Source organism: Silurus aristotelis (genome assembly GCF_946808225.1).
Source record: "Silurus aristotelis genome assembly, chromosome: 19".
NCBI classification, from domain to species: Eukaryota; Metazoa; Chordata; class Actinopteri; order Siluriformes; family Siluridae; genus Silurus; species Silurus aristotelis.
The window spans coordinates 9555462-9578727 of record NC_139592.1 but is presented as its reverse complement, the minus strand read 5'-3'; the positions used below and the strand labels follow the sequence as shown (position 1 = coordinate 9578727).

Below are 23266 nucleotides of genomic sequence, written 5' to 3'. Positions count from 1 at the left end.
TTTGCACAATACTCTGTTTACATTTTTCTGCTACTGTTCACCTTATTTTGTTACGACAGGTTTACTGGCAGAGCTGTTTTGTGTTTTGTGTATTGTGTATTGTCCTGCACTGTCCTGTGTTGTCTTGCACAGTCCCGTGTTGTCTTGCACTGTCTTGTGTTGTCTTGCACTGTCTTGTGTTGTCTTGCACTGTCTTGTGTTGTCTTGCACTGTTTGCACCAGGTTGCACACATGCACTTTATGTGGCAAGGATTTTTCTACTAGCTCTTGGCCCTGTGTTTTTCTGTTTCTGTGACTGTTGTTTTATGTTGTTTTATGTAACACCTGGGTCCTGGAGGAAGGTTGTTTCATTTCACTGTGTACTGCATCAGCTATATACAGTATGGTTGAAATAAAAATAACAATAAAAGCTTCTTGATTTGACTTAATGTATAATAAATATCTTCTTCTTCTTCTTTCGGCTGCTCCCATTAGGGGTCGCCACAGCGGATCATCCGTCTCCATACCACCCTGTCCTCTATATCTGCCTCTTTCACACCAACTACCTGCATGTCTTCCCTCACCACATCCATGAACCTCCTCCTTGGCCTTCCTCTTTTCCTCCTACCTGGTGGCTCCATCTTCAGCATTTTTCTACCAATATAATTCATGTCCCTTCTCTGAACATGTCCAAACCATCTCAATCTCGCCTCCCTCACCTTGTCACCAAAACATCCTACATGTGCTGTCCCTCTAATAAACTCATTTCTAATCTTGTCCATCCTCGTCACTCCCAACGAAAACCTCAACATCTTCAGCTCTGCTACCTCCAGCTCCACCTCCTGTCTTTTACTCAATGCCACTGTCTCTAATCCATACAACATCGCAGGTCTCACCACAGTCCTATAAACTTTCCCTTTCATTCTTGCAGATACTCTTCTATCACAAATTACTCCTGTCACTCTTCTCCACCCACTCCACCCTGCCTGCACTCTTTTCTTTACTTCCCTAACACACTTTCCATTACTTTGCACTGTTGACCCCAGGTACCTGAACTCCTCCACCTTCTCCACCTCTTCTCCCTGCAACTGCATCACTCCACTGCCCTCCCTCTCATTCACACACATGTACTCTGTCTTACTCCTACTGACTTTCATTCCCCTTCTCTCCAGCGCATACCTCCACCTCTCCAGGCTCTTCTCAACCTGCTCTCTACTCTCACCACAAATCACAATATCATCTGCAAACATCATAGTCCAGGGAGACTCCTGTCTGACCTCGTCCGTCAACCTGTCCATCACCACTGCAAACAGGAAAGGGCTCAGGGCCGATCCTTGATGCAGTCGAACCTTCACACTGAACCAGTCTGTCGTACCTACTGCACACTTTACTGCCGTCACACTGTCCTCATACATGTCCTGCACCACCCTCACATACTTCTCTGACACACCTGACTTCCTCATACAATACCACAACTCCTCTCTCGGCACCCTGTCGTACGCTTTCTCTAAATCCACAAATACACAATGCAGCTCCTTCTGTCCTTCTCTATACTTCTCCATCAACATCCTCAAAGCAAATAAGGCATCTGTGGTGCTCTTCCTCGGCATGAAACCATACTGTTGCTCACAGATGGTCACCTCTTCTCTCAGCCTGGCTTCCACTACTCTTTCCCATAACTTCATGGTGTGACTGATCAACTTAATTCCCCTGTAGTTACTGCAGGTCTGCACATCTCCCTTATGCTTAAAGATTGGTACCAGCACACTCCTTCTCCATTCCTCAGGCATCCTCTCCCCTTCCAGAATCCTGTTAAACAATCTGGTTAAAAACTCCACTGCCATCTCTCCTAAACATCTCCACGCTTCTACCGGTATGTCATCTGGTCCAACCGACTTTCCATTCTTCATCCTCTTAATCGCTGCTCTCACTTCCTCCTTACTGATCCTATCTACTTCCTGCTTCACCAACTCCACATCCTCCAACCTTCTCTCTCTCTGATTTTCCTCATTCATCAGCTGCTCAAAATACTCCCTCCATCTTCTCAACACACTCTCCTCACTAGTCAACACATTTCCCTCTCCATCCTTTATTGCTCTAACTTGCAGTACATCCTTCCCAGCTCGGTCCCTCTGCTTGGCCAATCGGTATAAATCCTTTTCTCCTTCCTTAGTGTCCAACCTATTATACAGTTCCTCATATGCCTTTTCCTTGGCTTTCGCCACATCCCTTTTAACCTGCTGCCGCATCTCCTTGTACTCCTGCCTACTTTTCTCATCACTCTGTCGATCCCACTTCTGTTTTGCCAACCTCTTTCCCCTAATGCTCTCCTGCACTTCCTCATTCCACCACCACGTCTCCTTGTCTTGCTTTCTATTTCCAGATGTCACACCAAGTACTTTTCTAGCTGCCTCCCTCATCACTCCTGCAGTAGTTGCCCAATCATCCGGCACCTCTTCACCACCACCAAGCCCCTGTCTGACCTCTTCCCTGAACCTCACACTACACTCTTCCTCCTTCAGTTTCCACCATCTTATTCTTCTTTCAAACCTTACTTTCCTCCTCTTCTTCTTCGCCTCCAAAACCATCCTACAGACCACCATCCGATGCTGTCTAGCTACACTGACCCCCGCCAACACCTTACAGTCTCCAATCTCCTTCAGGTTGCATCTCCTACACAGAAGATAATCCACCTGTGTGCACCTTCCTCCACTCTTATACGTCACCCTATGATCCTCCTTCTTCCTAAAATACGTGTTCACCACTGCCATTTCCATCCTTTTAGCAAAATCTACCACCATCTGCCCTTCCACATTCCTCTCCTTAAAACCATACCTACCCATCACCTCCTCATCACCTCTGTTCCCTTCACCTACATGCCCATTAAAGTCTGCCCCAATCACCAATCGTTCTTTCCTAGGTACACCATCTACCACTTCATCTAATTCACTCCAGAATCTTTCCTTCTCCTCCATCTCACAGCCAACTTGTGGAGCATAGGCACTGATGACATTTATCATCATCCCTTCAACTTCCACCTTCACGATCATCACCCTATCAGAAACTCTCTTCACCTCCACTACACTCTTACTGTACTCTTCCTTCAGAATCACCCCTACACCATTTCTCTTCCCATCCACACCATGATAAAACAGTTTAAACCCACCTCCAATGTTCCTGGCCTTACTCCCTTTCCACTTGGTCTCCTGAACACACAACACATCTACCTTTCTCCTCTCCATCATATCAGCTATCTCTCTCCCTTTACCCGTCATAGTACCAACATTTAAAGTACCAACCCGAACCTCTACTCTCCTACACTGCTCCTTTTCCTGCCGTCTCTGTAGACGCCTTCCTCCTCTCCTTCTCCTTCTTCGGCCAACAGTAGCCCAATTTCCACCGGTACCCTGTCGGCTAACGATACCTGTGGCGGTCGTTGTTAACCCGGGCCTCGACCGATCCGGTATGAAATTCTCATTTGTGATCCGCATATTTGATTTGGCACATGTTTTACGCTGGATGCCCTTCCTAACGCAACCCTCCCCATTTACCCGGGCTTGGGACCGGCACTAAGAGTACACTGGCTTGTGCCCCCCTAATGGCTGGGTTAATGTATAATAAATATATTAAGTATAAATGAGACCCCAAGAGCGGTCCAGAGTTTAACGGGTGGTGTGTCAGTAATAGCGCTCCATGGGGAAACACAGTGCTTTGTGTGTAGTTACATCAACTAAATAAAACATTGAGGCAAATTATTTGCTTAAATGCTTTTTTGTATTCTAATTACTCAAGGAATCGATTTATCTCCACATTAAAGACTGCTGTCTGACATTTTCATAAGATGAGTTTATGTAACATTATATTTGAGATATTTTTCTTAAGTTTTCATATGTTAATTAAACTTAAAGTAATAGTTTGACAAATAAGTAATTTAAATAATCAACTTTCAAATCACTTCAATTTAGTTTGTTTAAAAAAGTGAAAAATCCTTGCTTGCAGTAACCCACAAGTAATTAAATAAGTAAGTAGTAATAATAATAAGATGAAGATAAAGAAGAAGAGGAATAGGAATAATAAAAATAATGCATACATTACATACATTTTGCATACAGATCACTATTATCAAATAATTACCCCATTGATGCCTCCTCATAGTCATACAATGAATTAAACATTTTTATTTCAAGATTTAATGTGCAATGTCATCTACAAACCAAACAAAGAAAAAACACAGAATCAGATTTTTCAAAGATTAGTTACTCACAATTTATTTATGTACAGTATCTCCCAAAAGTGAGTACACCTCTCACATTTCACCATCATTTTTAGCATTTCTTCTCAAGGGAATACTATAAAAATGAAACTTGGATATATTTTAGAATAGTCAATGTGCAGCTTTTATAGCAGTACAGATTTACTGTCCTCTAAAAATAACTCAACATACAGCCATAATTGTCTAAATAACTGGCAACAAAAGTTAGTAAACCCTAAGTGATAACAGCTGTATGTAATTTCAACATGCAAAGCCACACATCCTATTCATCATGTTCATGTCTGCTTCACAGGACCATACAAATGTGTGTATCTTGTATTAGAGCAGTTTAAATTTGCCACTTTGAGTACAATTCTCATACTGACCACTGGATTTTCAACATTGCAACCCCTAGGCAAAGACTATTAGAATTAGACTTGTTGCTCTCCAAAAAGATGTCAAAGGCTATTAGAAAATTGGTAACACCCTGAAAATGAGTTACAGTACAGTGGCCAGGTACATACAGGGGTTTTCCAAGATGGAACAGGCCTCGCAAGGGTCGATCAGAGATTTTGGGTCCTCGTGCTGTGCGTCAAGTGCAGCAGGTTAAGGCAGTGCTAGATAACAATCGTCTTCACACAAAAATGTAAATTTTGACATGTTCACTTAGGATTGGCTCACCTTTGTTGTCAGCTATTTTGACACTAATGGCTGTATGTTGAGTTAAAAAAATATATACTGCTATACAAGCTGCATAGTGACTACTCCAAAATATATCCAAGTTTAATTTCTGTAGTATTGTCCCTTGAAAAGATGTGCTAAAATAGTTGCTAAAATTTGAGACGTGTACTCACTTTTGTGAAATACTGTATATCACGAAAAAGAAATAACCTAAAAAATGTGGCTATGTACTACTAATACCTGCCGCTAGATGGCAGAATAACTGTACATTTAAAATTAATTAATTTCTAATTTAATTTCTAATAAATATCTAATTTCTATTAGTATATTTTTACTAAATTTTTATTACAGAGCCAATAGTAAAAGTAACAGAGTTGCAACTAAATGATCAGAACATTAACAGTATTATGATCATTAAAAAAGTGCTGCAAACTATCTATCAAGGTATCTATCAAGTTAAGCTAACATAACAAAAAAAAACGGTAAAATAATTTTATTACAAAGAAAATAAATAAAAATATACAATTATTTTAGTGTTATACAAAAATGCAGAGTAGGGAATATTAAATAATATATTTAATTACTAAATAACACATTATGGAAAAAAACCTAATGTATCTATGATAAACGTAAACTTTAATTAATAATAAATATTCAAACTCATCTTGACTGTATCTACAGGTGAATGCGAATATACAATGATCGAACATATGGGTAAAATAAGGCTATATCTAGATTAGATAATCCATTTTTGTTAATCTAAATAAAGACAGATAAAATTGTTTTTTACAGTTCCTGAATTAACATCAGTGGTAAGTTGACGGTTAATGAGGTGATTCCCGGAGAAACTGTACCGCTTCTAGCTTTCATACCAATTACATAATCAGAGAATACTTGCTTTCGTTGTAAATTGGTTTATTTAAAGACATTAAAAGCTTTTTATACCCTATACTATATATTTATTATGTCTGTGAGGCAAGTATTCACTCAGATTCACAGAAAGAAAAAAATTGACAGAAAGAGAGACGGCAGAGTGGGGGAGTGGTGGCTCCAGCGGTTAAGGCGCTGGGTTGCCGATCGGAAGGTCTGGGTTTCAAGCCCCGGTATCGCCAGGCTGCCACTCATGGGCCCTTGAGCAAGGCCCTTAACCCTCTATGCTCCGGGGGTCCCTTACGAGGGAAATATCAAGGTCCGTGACGTCGGAGTGACGTGGGGCCGCCTTCCCGTGGGCTCACCACCTGCAGGAGGGACCGTGAGGGACGGTGCTATGAGGATTGGGCAGCAGTCAAAGGCAGGGGCCTGCTTAGACTGCTGCCCCCGCGACCCGAATTACGGATAAGCGGGAGAGAATGAATGAATTAATGAAGAGACTGCAGAGAGCGCCCCCTGTCTGTTTAGTTTATTTTACAAAAGCACAGCTTTGTTGTTATGAGTGTATACAAATAAAAGTAGACCCTTTACATAGTCGAATGATGTATTGCTTTTATCTGTATGATCAAAAAAGACAGTAGTTTATTTTTCACTTAACATTTCGCCATTAGAAGGAAAAAATGCCGCAAAACGCGCCGGCACGTTTGTCGACCCCCAGAGAGTAAATTGTGTGCATCATGGCGGATTTTGGTGTTTGATTTGAGACTTGGCGCATCAATAAAATAAATGTTTACTAATTCAAAATATTTTCGGGTTTTTTCATTTATTTTATTTATTTTTATTTATTTTTGAAAGGATGTCGTTAATAAATATATGTTGCTCTGAATGTTTTTTATTAAGTTATTTATGTATTTATATTTTATTATTTATGTATTTATATTTGTAATAAAAATGGTCAAACAGGAATGCACGCTGCATTAATAGCACAAAAATTAAATCCATGATGATGATGATGATGATGATGATGATCAGGTAATAACAAGTAAACTAAAATAACAAGTCTGTTTTGAAAATGTAAGAAGTAGAAATTCCAGATATTTGTGTAAAAATGTACACAAACTTTATTTTCCTACATTAAGTTAAAACAATAGTTTATACTTTTCTACTTTGATTTGATTGAAGAATATAAAGCTGGATGCCAACTTTTACATTTAGAGTTATAGATATGCATAAATTGGCTTTTAGATATTTTACCTATACTGAAGAAAAATAATGTTTTTTTATTTTTATTTTTATTATTTTTATGTTAAGCAGTACCTAGGAATAGTCAAATGACACACTCCCTTTTACAGACTGTTTGCTTCTTTTTACTGTGCGTATAAATATGTATAAATGCATTTATGGAAAACTGGAAATTTAATGACATTGTAGCTGGTAACAAAATACCTGTCAGGATTTTATGAGAACTAATATTCATGTCACCAGCATGAACACATATTTAATCATTCAACCTATTTGCAAAGAAAATATTCTTATAAAAAATATACTGTGTTATAAAGACAATGAAAAATGTATTTTTGTTTACAGCAATTAACTGACAGCTATTAGAATTGCCTTCATAGACAATTGTGACCTAGTGAAAGAGTTGATAGAGGGACATTTGGACACCTGTGGCCCCCATTTTATGCACCTTTAAAAAAACTTCGCCAGGCCTGACACAAAACCTATCCTGATTTTACTGCGATGTTCATTGACGCAGGCACTCTGTCAGACTGACTGAAGTCTGATTCTAAATGCAAAAAGGCTTAATAAAACACTGGTGATATACACATTCACTATGACGCTTTCAAGAGGGGGGAAGTATATAAACTCTAGGCTTGTCTTATTTGTGGCACTTCTACAATCTTTACTCGGCTCTGTAAGCCACTTCACAGCTATAGAAAAAAAAAAACAGCAGCACAGTAGAGATGCTCTGTAACTTTTTCCTGTCCTGGACTCTTCTCCAGCTTTCCATTGGCCTATTGCTGGCACATCCTGTCTCAGAAACAGCAGACATGTCTTACACTGGACCTGGTGAGTGCAAATCCTAAGTAGACATTTTTAAAAATTACCTTTTGTGTATAAAATGAAGAAATATTATTCAATAATGCATTCAGTACTTCTTTTCAGACTTACGGTCTTTACTCAGATGCACAAAATCAGAAGACAGTAATGACATTATGGTATAATATTTTATATAGATTTAGCTGAGGAGGCAGGAGCAGTTGGTCTTGAGGACCTGGATTTAAGCAGCCTTTTCCAAAGGACAGCAGGCCTCAGTTACTCACCACTGCTCTCCAAAAATGGTAAAGCTGCTCGTTGTAAACAATTTTGCTTTCCACTATTTCTTCAATTAGAAGACAAAGAGAAAATTGTCAACAATTTTTTTTCTAAGGTCTCAGAGTGTCAGAACTGCTCCCTAAAGAAGCTCTAAAAGAGGTGAGCTTGGCTGTTTCACTTATATGAAAATGTGTATTTCCAAATGTTTTTCTATCATTGATCAGCTTTGCATTTGACTGCATGACCACAATTGTAAAATGTGCTGATAAATGCATCGCCTGCAGGTTCTGCTGGAGAAACCAGGCCATCTAAGCTCTCACAGTCACATACTTGGTATTAAGAGGCCATACAGAAAGAGGGCCAATGGAGCTGACTGCTTCTGGAAGTATTGTGTTTAATACTGGCATAGGAAATTGCATCATGACTGAGAGACTGGGCCTGTTTTCATATACCATTATACAGTAAATGTGTGCACACGCACACACACACACACACACACACACACACACACACACACACACACACACACACACACACACACACACACACACACACATCTGTTGTTTAAAGCTTATTAATGAAAACAGAGCATAAAAGTGAAACTACCATACTGCATGTATTGGGGTCATTTATGTTTTTACGCACTGCTATTTCAATGTTCTATGATCCTTTAAAAAAGGTCGCTTGATATTGATATCTGACATTGGATCATTTCCCTTTTTTGTGAATGCTGTAATAAGAACATTCTGACCTTTAATAAACAGTTACATAGAAAAGCTTTCATTGTGGCCATTTGCTTGATTTCCTCTCTGACATAGAATAAATAATTTAATAATGTACAGTATATAAAATAGTCGTCTATGTGATCAGCAGTCTAATTTCAAGAACTATGAGGATGAATTTGAACTGGAATTAATATCAACAGACTGCAGTTTGCATGAACATTTCTGCATTTTAAGAACTGTAATGAGTGGGCATTTGGTGCCACCCAGATGAGGATGGTTTCCCTTTTAATTCTGGTTCCTCTCAAGGTTTCTTACTCTAACCATCTTAGGGAGTTTTTCCATGCCACAATTGTCACTGGCTTGTTCATTAGGGTTGAACTAATAAGGAACAAACTTATAGGCACTAAACTTATACAGTACATCGTCATAACCTTTTCATCTATGTAAAGCTACTTTATAAGCTGAATTAATATTGAATTGTATTAAATCGAACTAATATCATGAGCATTATAGGGAAGTGATGGAAATAGCTAAGACACAGGTCTAAATATTGAGACATATACAGCATTTACAGCCACATCTCAACTGTGGACCGTCAGATTTAATAGATAGCAAAAACAAGCTGAGAAAAAAATAAAGAATATACATTTTTTCCTGTCTATTAAAAAAAAAAATTTAATTCTCTATCAGCAAATGTTCAAGCGTATAATTTAAGTATAATTTTATGCACAGACCTGAATCCAAAAAAAAAAAAGAAGATGATTGTGAAACTACAGAAAGCTTTAGTTTGAGAGTACTGACAGTAAAGCAGGCTGGACATGTTAATTAACACCTGAGCACTGATAAAGGGCGAGAGAATAATTAACATGCATGACAGAAGATACCTACAAGGTATTCACCTACAAGCTGGCAAAAACAAGGAGGGTGTATCTAGTAAATATGGCAATAATCTTAAACAGTGTTTACAACCACAAATACAGGTGAACACACACAAAAACACACATCCATTTCAATCACTTTTACAACAGTTTTTAATAAAACAGCATTGGATGTAGTTTATAAACTGATGTGGTTTAAGTAAGGAATAAATCATGACTGGTTCAATAATCAGCAACAGTGCAGTATAATGGCAGTTACCAGCCCAAAGCTGAACATCAGTTTCTGACAACTTACCCTGAAGCATGGGCCCTGAAAGAGCTACTTTTTACTTGCAGCCATAACTATAACTACCCTGTCATTAATTAGTCTCCAATAATAAGCAGACTGGGTCATGCTTTTCCCTTTTATAGCTTAAGACATCACATTGGGTATAAAGAACAAGAGTGTTTATTCATTTATGATTAAGAAATGAAATTCCACCAGGGGACACAGTTTAGCCATGTGCAAGTTTTACCAAACACTTAGCGGAGAAAGTGATGCTTAAGTGATGGAGTAAGTGATGCTTTTATGATACTTTTCCATATCATACTTTGAAGCAAAGCTCAATTATGATTTGTTGCAGAATAGACTTTTATATAATAGTAAATGGGACTTTTTAAATCCCTCTCCTGACTGGTTCCTTTTGGGAATCTTACGAACTACAAAAGAAATACTGGACAATTTTAAGTTCGATCAATTTTGTTTCAACATATACAATACATACTTTGCAACAAAAGTCTACCAGAATTTATAAAATAAATAAATATATAATATATATATATATATATATATATATATATATATATATATATATATATATATAAAATTTCATAATATAAAAAACTTAAACCAAAGCTAATTAATATGACCTTCTATTGTTTTTTTAACCCTATATCTAAATGCCTCTAACAAACCAATCAATGAACCATGAAAACTCACACTCTTTTCTTCATTTTCTCCCTTTTTATTATTTTACAGCAGAAAGAATATAAAGCATTCAGAAAACATCTTTCATATTTTAAGGGCAATTCAAAACATTTTGCATGGCTTCAGCAGCTGAGTTCTCTTTTTTTTAACATATCCATCATATCAGTGACGGTTTAACATGCAGTTACAAAAATAAAACTTACATAAGGGGAAGGGAGAAACAAAAGGGAAAAAGTCTTTATTACACAAAGTTTGAAAATAACTGAAGAGGTGAACAAATTCAAAGGGAAAGGGAAGGACAAGGCTACATAGCAAGGAAAAGACAGCTAGAGAGGAGAGAAAAAGAGCTCTAACACTAAGTTACACATGCAAAGTGTCAAGGCCCCAGTGGCCTAGAATAAAAGCAGGGCTGCTATTTTTCTGGGTTTTGGGAGTGATGAAAACGTGCAGGTCTGTAAAAGATGTCCTATAACTGCTGTCCATAAACTAGGCCTACTGAACACTAATCTCACACCAGCCTATCGGCATTTGCATAAGTGTAAGTTTGCATGTGTCCAATTGTTTTTGTTTTTTTTTTCGTTTTCTTTTTAAATCTCCAGATCTGCAGGTCTCAACTTCATAAAACAGGTTTATTGCTCTATGTCCACAAGTGGAAAGTTTTGTGAGACAGATTTCGGCTCATTTACCTCAATGTGCCTTTTTTGAGGATGGGTACAGAAAGGAGGAAAGGTAGTTTTAATAATGAGTAAAGAAAAAGATTAATCTAAGCTACATGCCAATGAGCTGAACATGAGACCATGTCTGGGCTGTGATGATCATCTGTAAGTATTTCAGCAAAATCTTTGTGCCCTTTGAATTCATGGTCCATCTAACACCTCTCAAGCACTCTATAGCTCTAAAATGAAATAAAAAGGGGAACTCTATTATATTAGAAATGAGGTCAATACTGGTATTTATTATTTATTACCTTGTACTTTTTTTTTTAATTCATACTCTACATCTATCAATGGCAGTGTTTCAGTCTGAAATGTAAGCTCATACAGGACTGTAGCTCACACACACCACTAATTATATCTCCACTACCCTGGGATGCCTTTCTTCCTATTGTCATTTAGTGTTTCTGATGGGGCTTATTCGGAGACAGTGGTTATTTCTATGGTACACACAAACAAAAACTAATCAGCTTTGTATGTTTCGATAAAAATGAACAGCATGGAATAATCAAAATCACAGTAAGTTGATCAGGACTCGGCTCTGGCTCATTTTCCCAGTAAGCAGCAGCTGATTCTCCAGTGACCTGCTCCACTTCCCCCTCCCCAGTTTTGGCACCCTGAGTAAAAATACAAAAAGTGAGGCTAACTTGTCACTAACGCAAGGAGATTCACTCTAGAGGTCGCGGTTATCCACTGCCTGCAAGTACAATGCACATTCTGACCCGGTTTTGTATTTATATATGTATAATATGTATATATAGGACACGTCACTGTTATGTGCATGCGTAAAAGTGGAGTGAAGATATGAACATCAACAGTTGACTTGTCGATGTGACTGAACGCAATGGGAAAACTATTTCGAACCTTGTCTGAGAAATGTGTGTGCCACTTTGAGTAAATGTGAATACTGATCAGTCCTGTACACTGAACGTCTCTCGTCTGCCTTCCCTCTCAATACCCCGGTATCGTCCAAGGTTGTATGAGCTACTAAACCAGCATTGCTTTATAGAACATTATTTCTTCCTTGAACCTATCTGTCTAAGAAATCTACAAAAATAAGCATGCTCTGGGTGCGCTTTAGTCACCCGGTTATCTATGTTTCCCATGCAAGCATAATAAGACCTTCTCATGTGGCTCCAGCAGTGCAATAGCAGACATCCTATACTGCTTTCATAATGAATAAACGAATGAATCAATAAATGAATAAATGCAAGGCAATAGCCACTGGACGTTGTGTGCAATCCTGACTGGCAGTTCAAACAGGCTTTAAATACTATGTTGACAGAACATACTGAAAAAAAAAACATTAACATACATCAAATAATCCGCATGAAAAAGATTCACTTTTCCCATTGTCCAAATAGTCCCTTAGTCCAGTTTGTTACATTGCATGCTGAGTGAAATTTGCTGTGATTAGGCACTTCCCACATGTACACTCTGAACACTTTGAAAGATTTAAAAAAAGAACAAAACATAACAAGAGAAAAAAAATCTCCACAAACAGTTGTAGAAAACAAACCGCATTATGGCACCACTTAAACAGTAAATCTGAAAGTAAATAGACACTTGACCTTATTTAAAAATCCATTTGTGTGCCATTATTTTCATTTTCAAGTGCTGCCTGTTTACAGTTGGACCCCAATTACACCCACAGAAAGTGATGCGCCTCCGAAGCCGTTAGAACATGACATAACCTACTTTACAGCCTGAATGTGCAAACAGCTGGCTCAGTGCCTGAGCGCAACATCGGCCAAGTGTTTCTCCTTGTTATCCTGTTACATCAATGTTGTTAGCACCAAAATGTCCAGTCACATCATGAGGGAAAGACTTGCCAGTCTTTAACCATCACTGCATTTTCCTGTCAGTGTTGCATTTTTTTAAAATTGAAAAAAAAATAAAATAATTGAAATAAAATAGAGCAGCCTTTTAATATATAACATAGTCACTTTGTATACAGATGGTCGCAAACATAGACAAGATTCTGAAACCTCTTTGTGTTTTGATATACAGTATGTAGAACAAAAGAACTTATGAAATCCTCTCCTCTCTGTGGCACTTCTTGTATTCACTGGTCAGTGGGGATGAAATGATGAAAATTAATGCTCTCCCATTTCACCGCCTTGTCTTCTGCTTCGGCGAGGATGAACGGTACAGTATTATTCCTCACAAAGCAGTTAGCATCCATGTTACTCAGGAGAAAAAGACTCTTGGTAGCCCGTGAAACAAACAGATGTAAATGCAAATTTAGGGTTGTTTTTTTTTGTCTAATGATGACGCTTGTTGGTTTTCCTTTACCTCATAAGTACGGTATTTTTCATATCTGCAGTAAGGTCATGCTTTAGCAAAATGTTCTTCTTAAGAACATTTAACAGAAAATAAAATTTTCTTATAGTGAAAGTTTTACAGAGCATAGCCACTAATGCTGTTTTTTTAAATCATTAATTTTTCAATATCTTTGATTTTCATGCACGTAGCTCATCTTATCCCAGAAATATTTACAATATGTACAAACAATACAACCATACTTATTAGGCATTCAAAGAAAACTATACAAATATTTAGATTTTCCACTTCCTGTTTTTGACCCCTTATAATGAATAAAATAATATATTTCTAAAATACAGTCCTGTTCAGATAAATGTTTTTTTTTTCTTCACATACTGTTCCATCGACCTTCTTTATGTACAGAAACCGCTCTGTCGTCAAAAATATGGATTTTTCCCACCCCTGCTGAGAGGGCTAGCTTAGGGACCTTTCAGAGAATCTCTAAGAGATCAAGGCAATGTCTGTGAGCTTTCCTTTATAGGCTTAAAGAGCCAATGAAGGTCATTTGAAAAGAATAAGAGCATCATTGATGTCTGCTACTAACTAAAACGAGGCAACTGGTTTCTTCAAAAACATTTAAAAAAGAATAAAGGTCCATACCAAATTGCCTAATACGAACATTATCATTTCTATTACATTCACTGGGGGGGAGGTTAAATAAATAGATAGACACAAACATATTTTTTCCCAGGGACAAGGTGGGTTTATGTTTGCACTGACTTTGCACTGGCCCAATTCACACTGATCACTATGGAATTTAAAAGGATGAATAACATTAAATGAAATGTTAAATATCCTTTTTCCTATAGCCTCACTCTTACATTTACAACTCGTCATTAATTTAATGGGCTACAACCTTTAATATAATTAAAAGACATTTCTCTTTCTCATGGATGTAAATTGATTTTTGGGAAAGTTTTTCATATACAGTACCTCACAATATTTTTTGTTTTTTTACACTTAAAAACAATGTACTACAATTTAAACCAGGCCCTGCATCAATTTCATATTTCTTTCAGTCAGTTTTTTCCCGTCTTTTCACCTGTTTTTCATCTTCTCCCTATGATCCTCTGAAGAGTCGTACTGTTCCATCATCCTTTCCTTTTCAATGCGCTTCAAAATAACAAACCAAATCCATGAAAAAGTGCAAAAAATGCCATAAAGCAAATGTTCTTCCTCTACATCCTCGCATTGAGTTTATTTTTTTTAAATCCACTCTTAAGTCAGCTCTTTCTCATAAAAAAGAAAGACAGAAGGAAGAAAGAGATATGAAAAAGTGGTGTTGTATAATAGCAGAAGTTTGTAGTTTTGTGTAGTTCTCTATAGTACTCTTCCCACATGAATTCATTTTTTTAAATTCCTCTTGTAAAAGGTCTGGTTAAAACAAAAAAAACAGGAAAAGGAGTCTGGAGAAGGGACATCACATTGTGAGGGGGCTCTTCTGGATATTCTCATGTTCCCTGGCCTTTCTCAATTCTCTCACTCTGTAAAAAAACAACAAAAATAAACATACACCAGGTTAAAAAAGACGAGGTAGAATGGAAAGTGCATAGTGATATGAGAGAAGACGTCAATTGGACACAACACTCATTGTTACACTAAACACTAAATTGTGGAACATAAATTTAAAAAAAAAATTGAGAAACTGCTAATAATAACAATAACAATAACAACAATAATAAAAATGAAGTTTCAGACTAAAATAAGGCAATATTTAAGAGCCTGTCCATTTTTCTCAAGCTTCACCTTGATTTTTTTTTATTTTATCTCAAACATGATATATGAGACCTACTCAAAAATAATCTGCACATTTCATTCTATTCGTGGATTCAAAGTGAAAGTCCCCGTATTCACCCGTCAATCAGACCAAGATAAAGCTATCTGCTCAGACTGGATCGCTTAGCCAATTCCCCTGGGGTCTCAAAAATGAACTGTATAATTTACTCCAACACTCTGTGTTCGGCATGGAGCGGTTCTGCTGATCTTGTTAATAGTGGAATGATCTTTCACAATATATTCGATCGGAAGACAGAGCGATCCCACTGGCACATACTGTAATAACACCTTATGAGTTACGAGTTTTTCATTAGCCAAAATACGTGCGCTAGCCAGACAGCCAGCTTGTCACAGAGGAATACTTCATGCCCCTTGGTAATGACACATCACTCTCAGCATGCCTGTCAGAAAGCAAGGCCCATAATCATCCCATCATGCAACACAGGTAACATTGTACAGTCTTTGCTCATTCTTTATACATCCTTTCATAATAACAACACATCTTTGAAGGGGAAATAAGTGGGTGCTTATTTAATATGGTGGTGTCATGGTGGTTAGTTGTTCTTATTCTAAGCCTCACGGTCCATCTGTGCTTCCAGTCGGCAGCTGTCATGCAAGCAGGCATCAAGCAACAGTGATGAACAGAAGGAATATAGGAAAAGGGGAAGACTAGAGAAAAGAATGCCAGAGTGAGATATATTTAGATACACAACAGGAAGGTGTAAGTGAGAGAGAGAAAGTAGCAGTAAAGAGAATCAGAAAGAGAGATAGGGTGAAAGAGAGAGAGAGGAAGAGAGGAGGAGGGGGACGAACTGGATTGCTGAGGCTGCACTCACCCGCTTGAACAGTCTATGGTCCATCAAGGGGCTACGCATTAACAGCAAAACAACACCACACAGCTATTAGCACATATTATGTAATGTAGTATGAAGTAGAGGGAAAGGGAAAGAACCAGATGAAGCAAAAGAAGGAGGATGGGATTGCTTTTGTGTCCAACATATGTTTTAACAACCTAACACCATCTATTGCATTTGTTAAATATGACTGCCCTTTGATTCAGTAGGTCTCTTCACTTGCAAAGTGACAAATTACTGGAACACACTGTTATGCCACTAGCGGTAGCATTTGTCATGGTTTGTTAGTGATTCATGTGGCTGGTCAGACAAACCTGTGCTGCTTAACATTGTAGATAATTCTACAATCTACAATCAGTGTTTGTGTATCAGAGACATGCAGAGCAAAGTCGTAGCCGAAATATTTTAGGACAGTTTCAAATAGATTTCTTTATGGCTAAGAACACACACATACAGTGCAGATGGTTATATACAGTACTGTGCAAAAGGCTCATAAAGGTAATGCTTTAAAAAACTGTAAGATGCCATAAAGAATACTGAAATTCAACACTGCAATGTATTTTAAAAAGGGAGCTGTAAACAAAGTAATAAACTGAACAAAGTCAATATTTTGTGTGACAAACCTTTGCTTTAAAAGAAAAAAAAACAACAGTATGTTCATTTTGTGCAGAAAATTGGCTGGAATGTTTTCCTGAACATCTTAAAAAAATCTGCCACAGTTTTCCCAAGACTGCCCAAAAACCCTTCATTTTTTTTTCTTTGACATACACACATTTTTCTGTTACAGCTCATATTTCTGTTTGAAAAATAATGTTTGGAAATCTAAAATGCAATAAAAAAAAAAAAAAAAAAAAAAGTGTGCTAAAAATTATTATAGTTTCACACAGTACTGCATCACACAAATGTGAAATTAACATGTATAGTTAGTTGATTTAAATCAAATATATCTGACTACCAGCTACTTTTGTGAAATAACTGAAATAACAGCCTGTAAAACCCAGGAGATTTACTGCAGAAGCAGGGAAAGGTGTATCAGGTTATGTTAAATGAAATTAATTTTCAGTAGTACTGTCACAGAGGTCATTTAAATCAACCCTATTTATAGGTCAATATTAGCTGATAGTAGAATGAAGCTTAAATGATTAAATAGCAAATTTATGCCATCACCGCTTCTGCCACTGTCTGGCATCCAGCCGAAATGTATGAGCGTGTTGTGCTTATCAATATAACTGCACAGATCGGACAGTGATTTATGTAGCATATTTCCTTTTCCCCTTAAATGAATTCATGGATGTAGCCCTGTTTGTGTGGGGTGCTGCCACTAGGGGACAGCGTGACAGTGGGAGATTACCTGTGGCGGCAGCGGCGGAGGTATCGCATGATCTTGCGGGCAGCCTGCTCCTGTCTCTTAGTAAGCAAACTACTTTTGAAACAACAAAGAATAACAATTAGAAAAATAAGTAAGGTAGCCCTTTAAAAATTACAAATCACAATCACATCAATCAGAAAGTAACTGAATATTGTGCTACATCTGTCCCCGGTCCTGGAGTGACCCTTGTCTTAAAAGTTTTTCTGAAAGGTTTTTTAACTAATTAGCTTAATTACAGCCCTTCTTGAGGTGAAGTGGATCCGTTAGGGCAGGGAAAACACTAATCTGCATGACAGTGGGTACTCCAGGACCAACTCTGGGAAACTATACTTGTCAAATAACCATAATTGTTATCCATTTTGTCTAGTTTTTGAAACACCAAGTTTTTTTTTTCTTCGTTGGAGCCAGTTAGCAGTGTTTGTAAGTACACAAATGAGTGTGCTAAACCCAAAAGGGAAATTAGTGCAAGCTAACAAAGGCAAATGCATTAAGAGGACGGTCCTGCGCTGTTCTTCAACTGTTCATCGGCTTGGTGTCGTCAGGGCCCTAAGACTAAAGCGGGAGTTACCTGAGCTTGTGCTGCACCAGGGCCGAGGTGGCGGTGCGTCTGTGAGGTCGGCGCTGACGAATCTCTCTGTAGCTGCGGTAGTATTGCTGGATCAGCACAGCTGCCCGTCGACTCTGCTGGAACTTTTTCTGCTCGTGGTAACTTCGGAACTTGCTCTGGATAAGGATGGCAGCCTGCGTCATCTTCTTATAAAGTGCATACTGCCACAGAGCAAAGGGTTTATACAGTATAGTCAGTATGGAGGACAGGGCAAATATTTTCTCACAGAATATTTACAGAGAAAATTGAGTACTGGTTTCTAGTGTTCTTCTGAATGGAGGCGTTACCTTTAATGCTATCCATGTTAGCTTGGAAAAAGAAAAGCAAAAATTGGCCCGTGATTAGAAATAGAATTTTTGGGGTATTTGAGATGGTTTGATATGAGATGGATGAATGTATCAATTACTCTTGTATAGGAGAAAGACTTTAAGCTAATAACACTGTGGGTTTTCCTGTAGGTTTGCATGTTTTTATGCTTGACAGTTAGCAGTAACACAGTGTTGATGTCAGCCTGAAACACGTCAATCAGGGTCAACATACCTGTTTATATTTTCTGTAACAGCGCTGAATGACAGCAGCTGCTACTTCCTGCTGCTCACGCAGTGGGCGTTCCTGCAGGAGAGCAGAGCAGGAGATTAGAGCTGAGACTGGTCCAATGCCTGCAGGCAGAGACAGGCACTGTACCACCAACTGAGAGACAGCAGGAGTAGGAGAGAAAATTGAGATAAAGAGAGATAGAGAAAAAGAAAGAGAGAGGGAACGCAGCAAGATGGAAGCAGGTGCAGTAAGCATGGGGTGAGGGTCGAGTTAACCACAACCCCCTGCTCTGTTTCAGCTGCCAGAACTGGCTGAGGCCCATGTGTGCAATGGAAACTCATTACAGGCAGCCATGGGAGGCAGCACACTTCATGGACATGGGGGTACAGAGAGGAAAAAAAGACAAACAATTGCAATGCATATGCTTCCATAAGCCAGGCCATGCGATAGTTTAGCCAGCTTTCCATGCTGAAGTCACAAGGGCATGAACCTTTGTTCAGAAAATGATTAAAGATCAAAGTACATATTGGATAAAAGTACAATGAAACAGGTCTGCCTGTCAAAACCTCACTTATCAATCCCCAGCACTGATATGTTACGCAAATGAATGTATACCTTGTACTTGCGGAAGGCGCTCTGTACCAGCCGAGCTGCCTCATAGAGCTCCCTCTGCTCCAGGTCGGTAAGGGTGAGTTGTGACAACTCTCGCTCCATCTTGCTATTGGAAGCATTCAAAAACTCAGTCCAGTTGGCTGGAGAGGGCAGCGAACCCTTCTCAAATACACTGTCACACTGAGGGGAACCGTCTGGATTCAGACCCGGGTTGGGGGTAAGGGGTTCACTATATAGAGACCTTCACATATATACACACACACACACACACACACACACACACACACACACACACACACACACACACACACACACACACACACACACAAACAGAAAAGCATAAATGGTTTAAAGATTGAAGACAATTCTCCTAGAACCGATTTCACTGTTAAAACATTGCTGAAATGTAAATGTTCATAAATAAATAAAACAATTAGGGCAAATCCTCTACATTTAAATGTAAACATTGTTTTTGTAAACATTTACAGCAACCTACAATTACAAATGCAATCATAACATCATTTTTTGCTTAATTCTGGAAAATAGTGCTCTAAATGAATACATGTTCTTTAGGATATACAGTATCTCACAAAAGTAAGTACACCCCTCACATTTCAAAAACCATTAAAGTATTCCTTCTCAAGGGGCAATGTGCAGCTTGTATAGCAAAACAGATTTGATGTCCTCTACTGTCATATATATATATATATATATATATATATATATATATATATATATATATATATATATATATATATATATATATATGAGATATAGCCTTCTAGCCTTCTACTTGTTGTACCTTTACAACAGTGTTTGCACATTTTTCACTGCCATAGACTTAAAACCATTTACTTGTACTTTTCAACAATGTCCACACATCTCTTCAATACTATAGCCTTTTATTTACTGTACATATGTTTACATATATATATTACATGCTGTACATATATTACATATTTATCTGCACTTGTCTCTTTTCACAATTGCTACTTTTTGCACTTCTGGTAAACTGCATTCCGTTGCAATGACAATAAAGTTCTTTCTTTCTTTCTCTCTTTCTTTCTCTCTTTCTTTCTTTCTTTCTTTCTTTCTTTCTTTCTTTCTTTCTTTCTTTCTTTCTTTCTTTCTTTCTTTCTTTCTTTCTTTCTTTCTTTCTTTCTAGCTAGCTAGCTAGCTAGCATCAATGATACTTAACATTGGCTCCAAGAGTAGACACAAGGTCTATTGTATGTGTTTGTATAAAGCAATATGATGGTGTGTACTGACAGTAATTAATATCATAACATTATAAATTATTCAACATGTTCTAATCCCAGTTGGAGTTTTAATTGCATATGAGAGAAGCCCAGATTGGCTGGTACCAGAGCATCTTCAAGACGCACTTACACGACCTTTTCCTTCTTTCAGTATTATGTCAGTTGTGAAGAGGTAAGGGTTTGAAAAACTGCAACCTGTTCATCAGCTTTAATTGACACTGCAAATGTGCAGCGTGTAGTGATGTGGATGATCACTGTGAAAGCTAGGAGCTCAGTGGGGCTTAGTGCGGCTGTTTCAAATGTAGAAACAGCTTTATGTAGCAGCACTTGCGTTGCTAACAACACTAGCAATGCTCACAGTGCTTATACTGTAGCAGCACGTGTTTTATGTGTGTCAGTGTGGGAAACATTTTTATCCATTTAGAGCACGATGGAAGGTTTCCAGGAGAATGAACACCAGGAAGGCAACAGGGCCAAATAGCATCCCAGGTCAGGACTTAAAGCCTGCACTGACCAGCTAACACCATTCTTCATGAGCATATTTAACCCCTCCCTGGTACAGTCAGTAATTCCACACATTATTTGAACATTCCACTATTATTAATTTCCCAAAGAAACCTCAGACGGCATACCTCAGTAGATAATCCACAGTAGCTAGGACCTGAGCCATGATAAAGAGCTTGCTGTTTAGAAACATAATCACCTGTTCATTAACTGACAAGCTTGATCCTAAACAAATTGTTCAACTGATGAAGCAATCACACATTCTACCCACAACCCTGAGCTATTCTGTTGCACACACTAGAACCTTTACTGCTCAGATACTTAAAAGACTTTAAACTGCCCTCTAAGATGCTTGAAATGACTGGAAGCATCACAGACTAGTTTGGGAACAACACCAAGCAGGTTAGCCCATCTCTTCAAAGGATGGTGTGATCAGCTGAGTGTATCATCCTCACTGAGTTCTCCGACCTGTAGCCTTTTTACAGCAAGTGTTGCTGGACCAAGGCCAGAAAGGTACTCAGCCATCGAAACAATGGACTCTCTGGTTCCCAAAAGGCCAAGACAGACAGAACTAGGAGGAGCTTCTTCCTGCAGGCCAATCAGGTCCTCAACCAGGAAAACATCACTGACTATTAACATTAATATCCCTTAATTTATAAATATCTATTACATTTTGATTTTAGCTTTTTCATTGCTGCTACCTCAGCTTTATGTTGCACAGCATTCACATACTTTATTCCACATATAGTTTACACCTTTTCTATTATCTACCAAATTTTCTTTAAATTACTATTTTAAGCAAACAAATTTTGTTTTATGCAAATTCCCTTTTTATGACACCAGAGGGTCATAAAAAGTATTTCATTGTAGGCTGTACTGTGTGTGGTTAAGTGTGTGATAAATAAAATATGAATTTAAATTTAATTTTAAATTTACCTTCTACTTAAATGCACCTAAGGCTGCATTAGTTTGTGGCTTATCTTGGTAAAAATAAGTGCTGATAGCCCACCAATGGCGCATTCTGAAGGTCAGAGGGTAACACCAGAACATGGCAGAACAGACTGAACCAAGGCCATCATGGCATACACAAAATTTGACCTGCCACTGATACATTCTGAAATGCATCACCCCAAGCATGTGGCTGGATTGTTTCAAATGTTGCACCAGTGGTGTTGGTGCAATATTTTCTAGTGCACCCAGAGCACAACAATTTCTCCTTTATACCCTTCAGAGTTGCCCCAGAGAAAATAAAAGTATTAATGACAGATGCCTCTCAGCACCACGGGCAAGTGAGGTGGATGGCATATGAACAAAATGCAGATGTTAAAAGTGAAAGTGACAGAAAAATAATCCTTGAAATAACAGCTGTTAGGGCCAGTGCTGTAACATTTCAGGAACTCCTAAAGAGGACATATGTACTAAAAGTCCTGACAGACAAGAGCACAGTGTTGTTTAAGGTCGACCTCCTTGAAATGAGCAGATGCGCACCTTCTGTTTTAGGTAGCTTCTTACCTATCAGGCCATGGCAATCAGATTGATGCGCTGTCTGGAGGTTTAGTGATTTCTCAGAAAGGTGGTTTAGATCATTTGGAAAACCAGACAGTCAGCTCACAGCTCAGTTTGTTTCATGAACAGGACAAAGACAGACGTTCTAAACCAGGATATATGTGATTTATAATTCTAAGACTGTATACCACCTATGTTTCTTTTATAGATGACACTAACTACATACACTTGTATGTGAAAGTGGTGTTGTTAACAGTTCGATTCAATATTGAAAATTTCCAGTGTTACAGCAGCAGACAGAAGTCAATAAATAGAAGCAGAAGTGTATCTAAAAAAACTGACTATGTATTGGGATGATGAAAATGACAGAGAACAAGAGTGTCTCCTGATGACTATACAAAATGAAATTGTCCTGGTGGTCCTATGTAACTTGCTTTGTAGCTGGAAAGGTTGTGCAGCGAGTTTGCCAATGCCATTTTACAAATGTTGTAAACAGAAACCAATTTGTAATCCGGTACATAGGAGTGTTGAAA

The 23266-nt window shown here is 38.1% G+C and overlaps 2 protein-coding genes across 19 annotated transcripts in view; one reads left to right on the top strand and one right to left on the bottom strand.

Moving 5' to 3' along the window:
* Nucleotides 1-7749: 7749 nt before the first annotated feature.
* On the top strand, nt 7750-8654 carry uts2a (urotensin 2, alpha; the record flags this gene model as incomplete). The annotated part of the gene is made up of 4 exons (XM_083569952.1): nt 7750-7855; nt 8023-8127; nt 8217-8260; nt 8386-8654. The coding sequence occupies 4 exons, from the start codon at nt 7750-7752 to the stop codon at nt 8497-8499; spliced, it is 369 nt and encodes a 122-aa protein (XP_083426078.1). The 3' UTR covers nt 8500-8654.
* Nucleotides 8655-10687: 2033 nt separating this feature from the next.
* camta1a (calmodulin binding transcription activator 1a) overlaps nt 10688-23266 on the bottom strand; it is a 422828-nt gene continuing 410249 nt past the window's right edge. For 6 of the 18 annotated variants that reach the window (XM_083569722.1, XM_083569710.1, XM_083569707.1 and 3 more), the window contains 6 exons: nt 19468-19705; nt 18856-18927; nt 18603-18623; nt 18277-18476; nt 17691-17762; nt 10688-15193 (listed from right to left, as the gene is read on the bottom strand). In XM_083569722.1, coding sequence (XP_083425848.1) covers nt 15130-15193; nt 17691-17762; nt 18277-18476; nt 18603-18623; nt 18856-18927; nt 19468-19705 — 667 coding nt within the window. In that variant the 3' untranslated portion in view covers nt 10688-15129. Of the gene's footprint in view, nt 15194-16321; nt 16353-17690; nt 17763-18276; nt 18477-18602; nt 18624-18855; nt 18928-19467; nt 19706-23266 lie in introns of all 18 variants that reach the window. The other 12 variants (XM_083569716.1, XM_083569712.1, XM_083569717.1 and 9 more) reach the window with 6 other exon arrangements.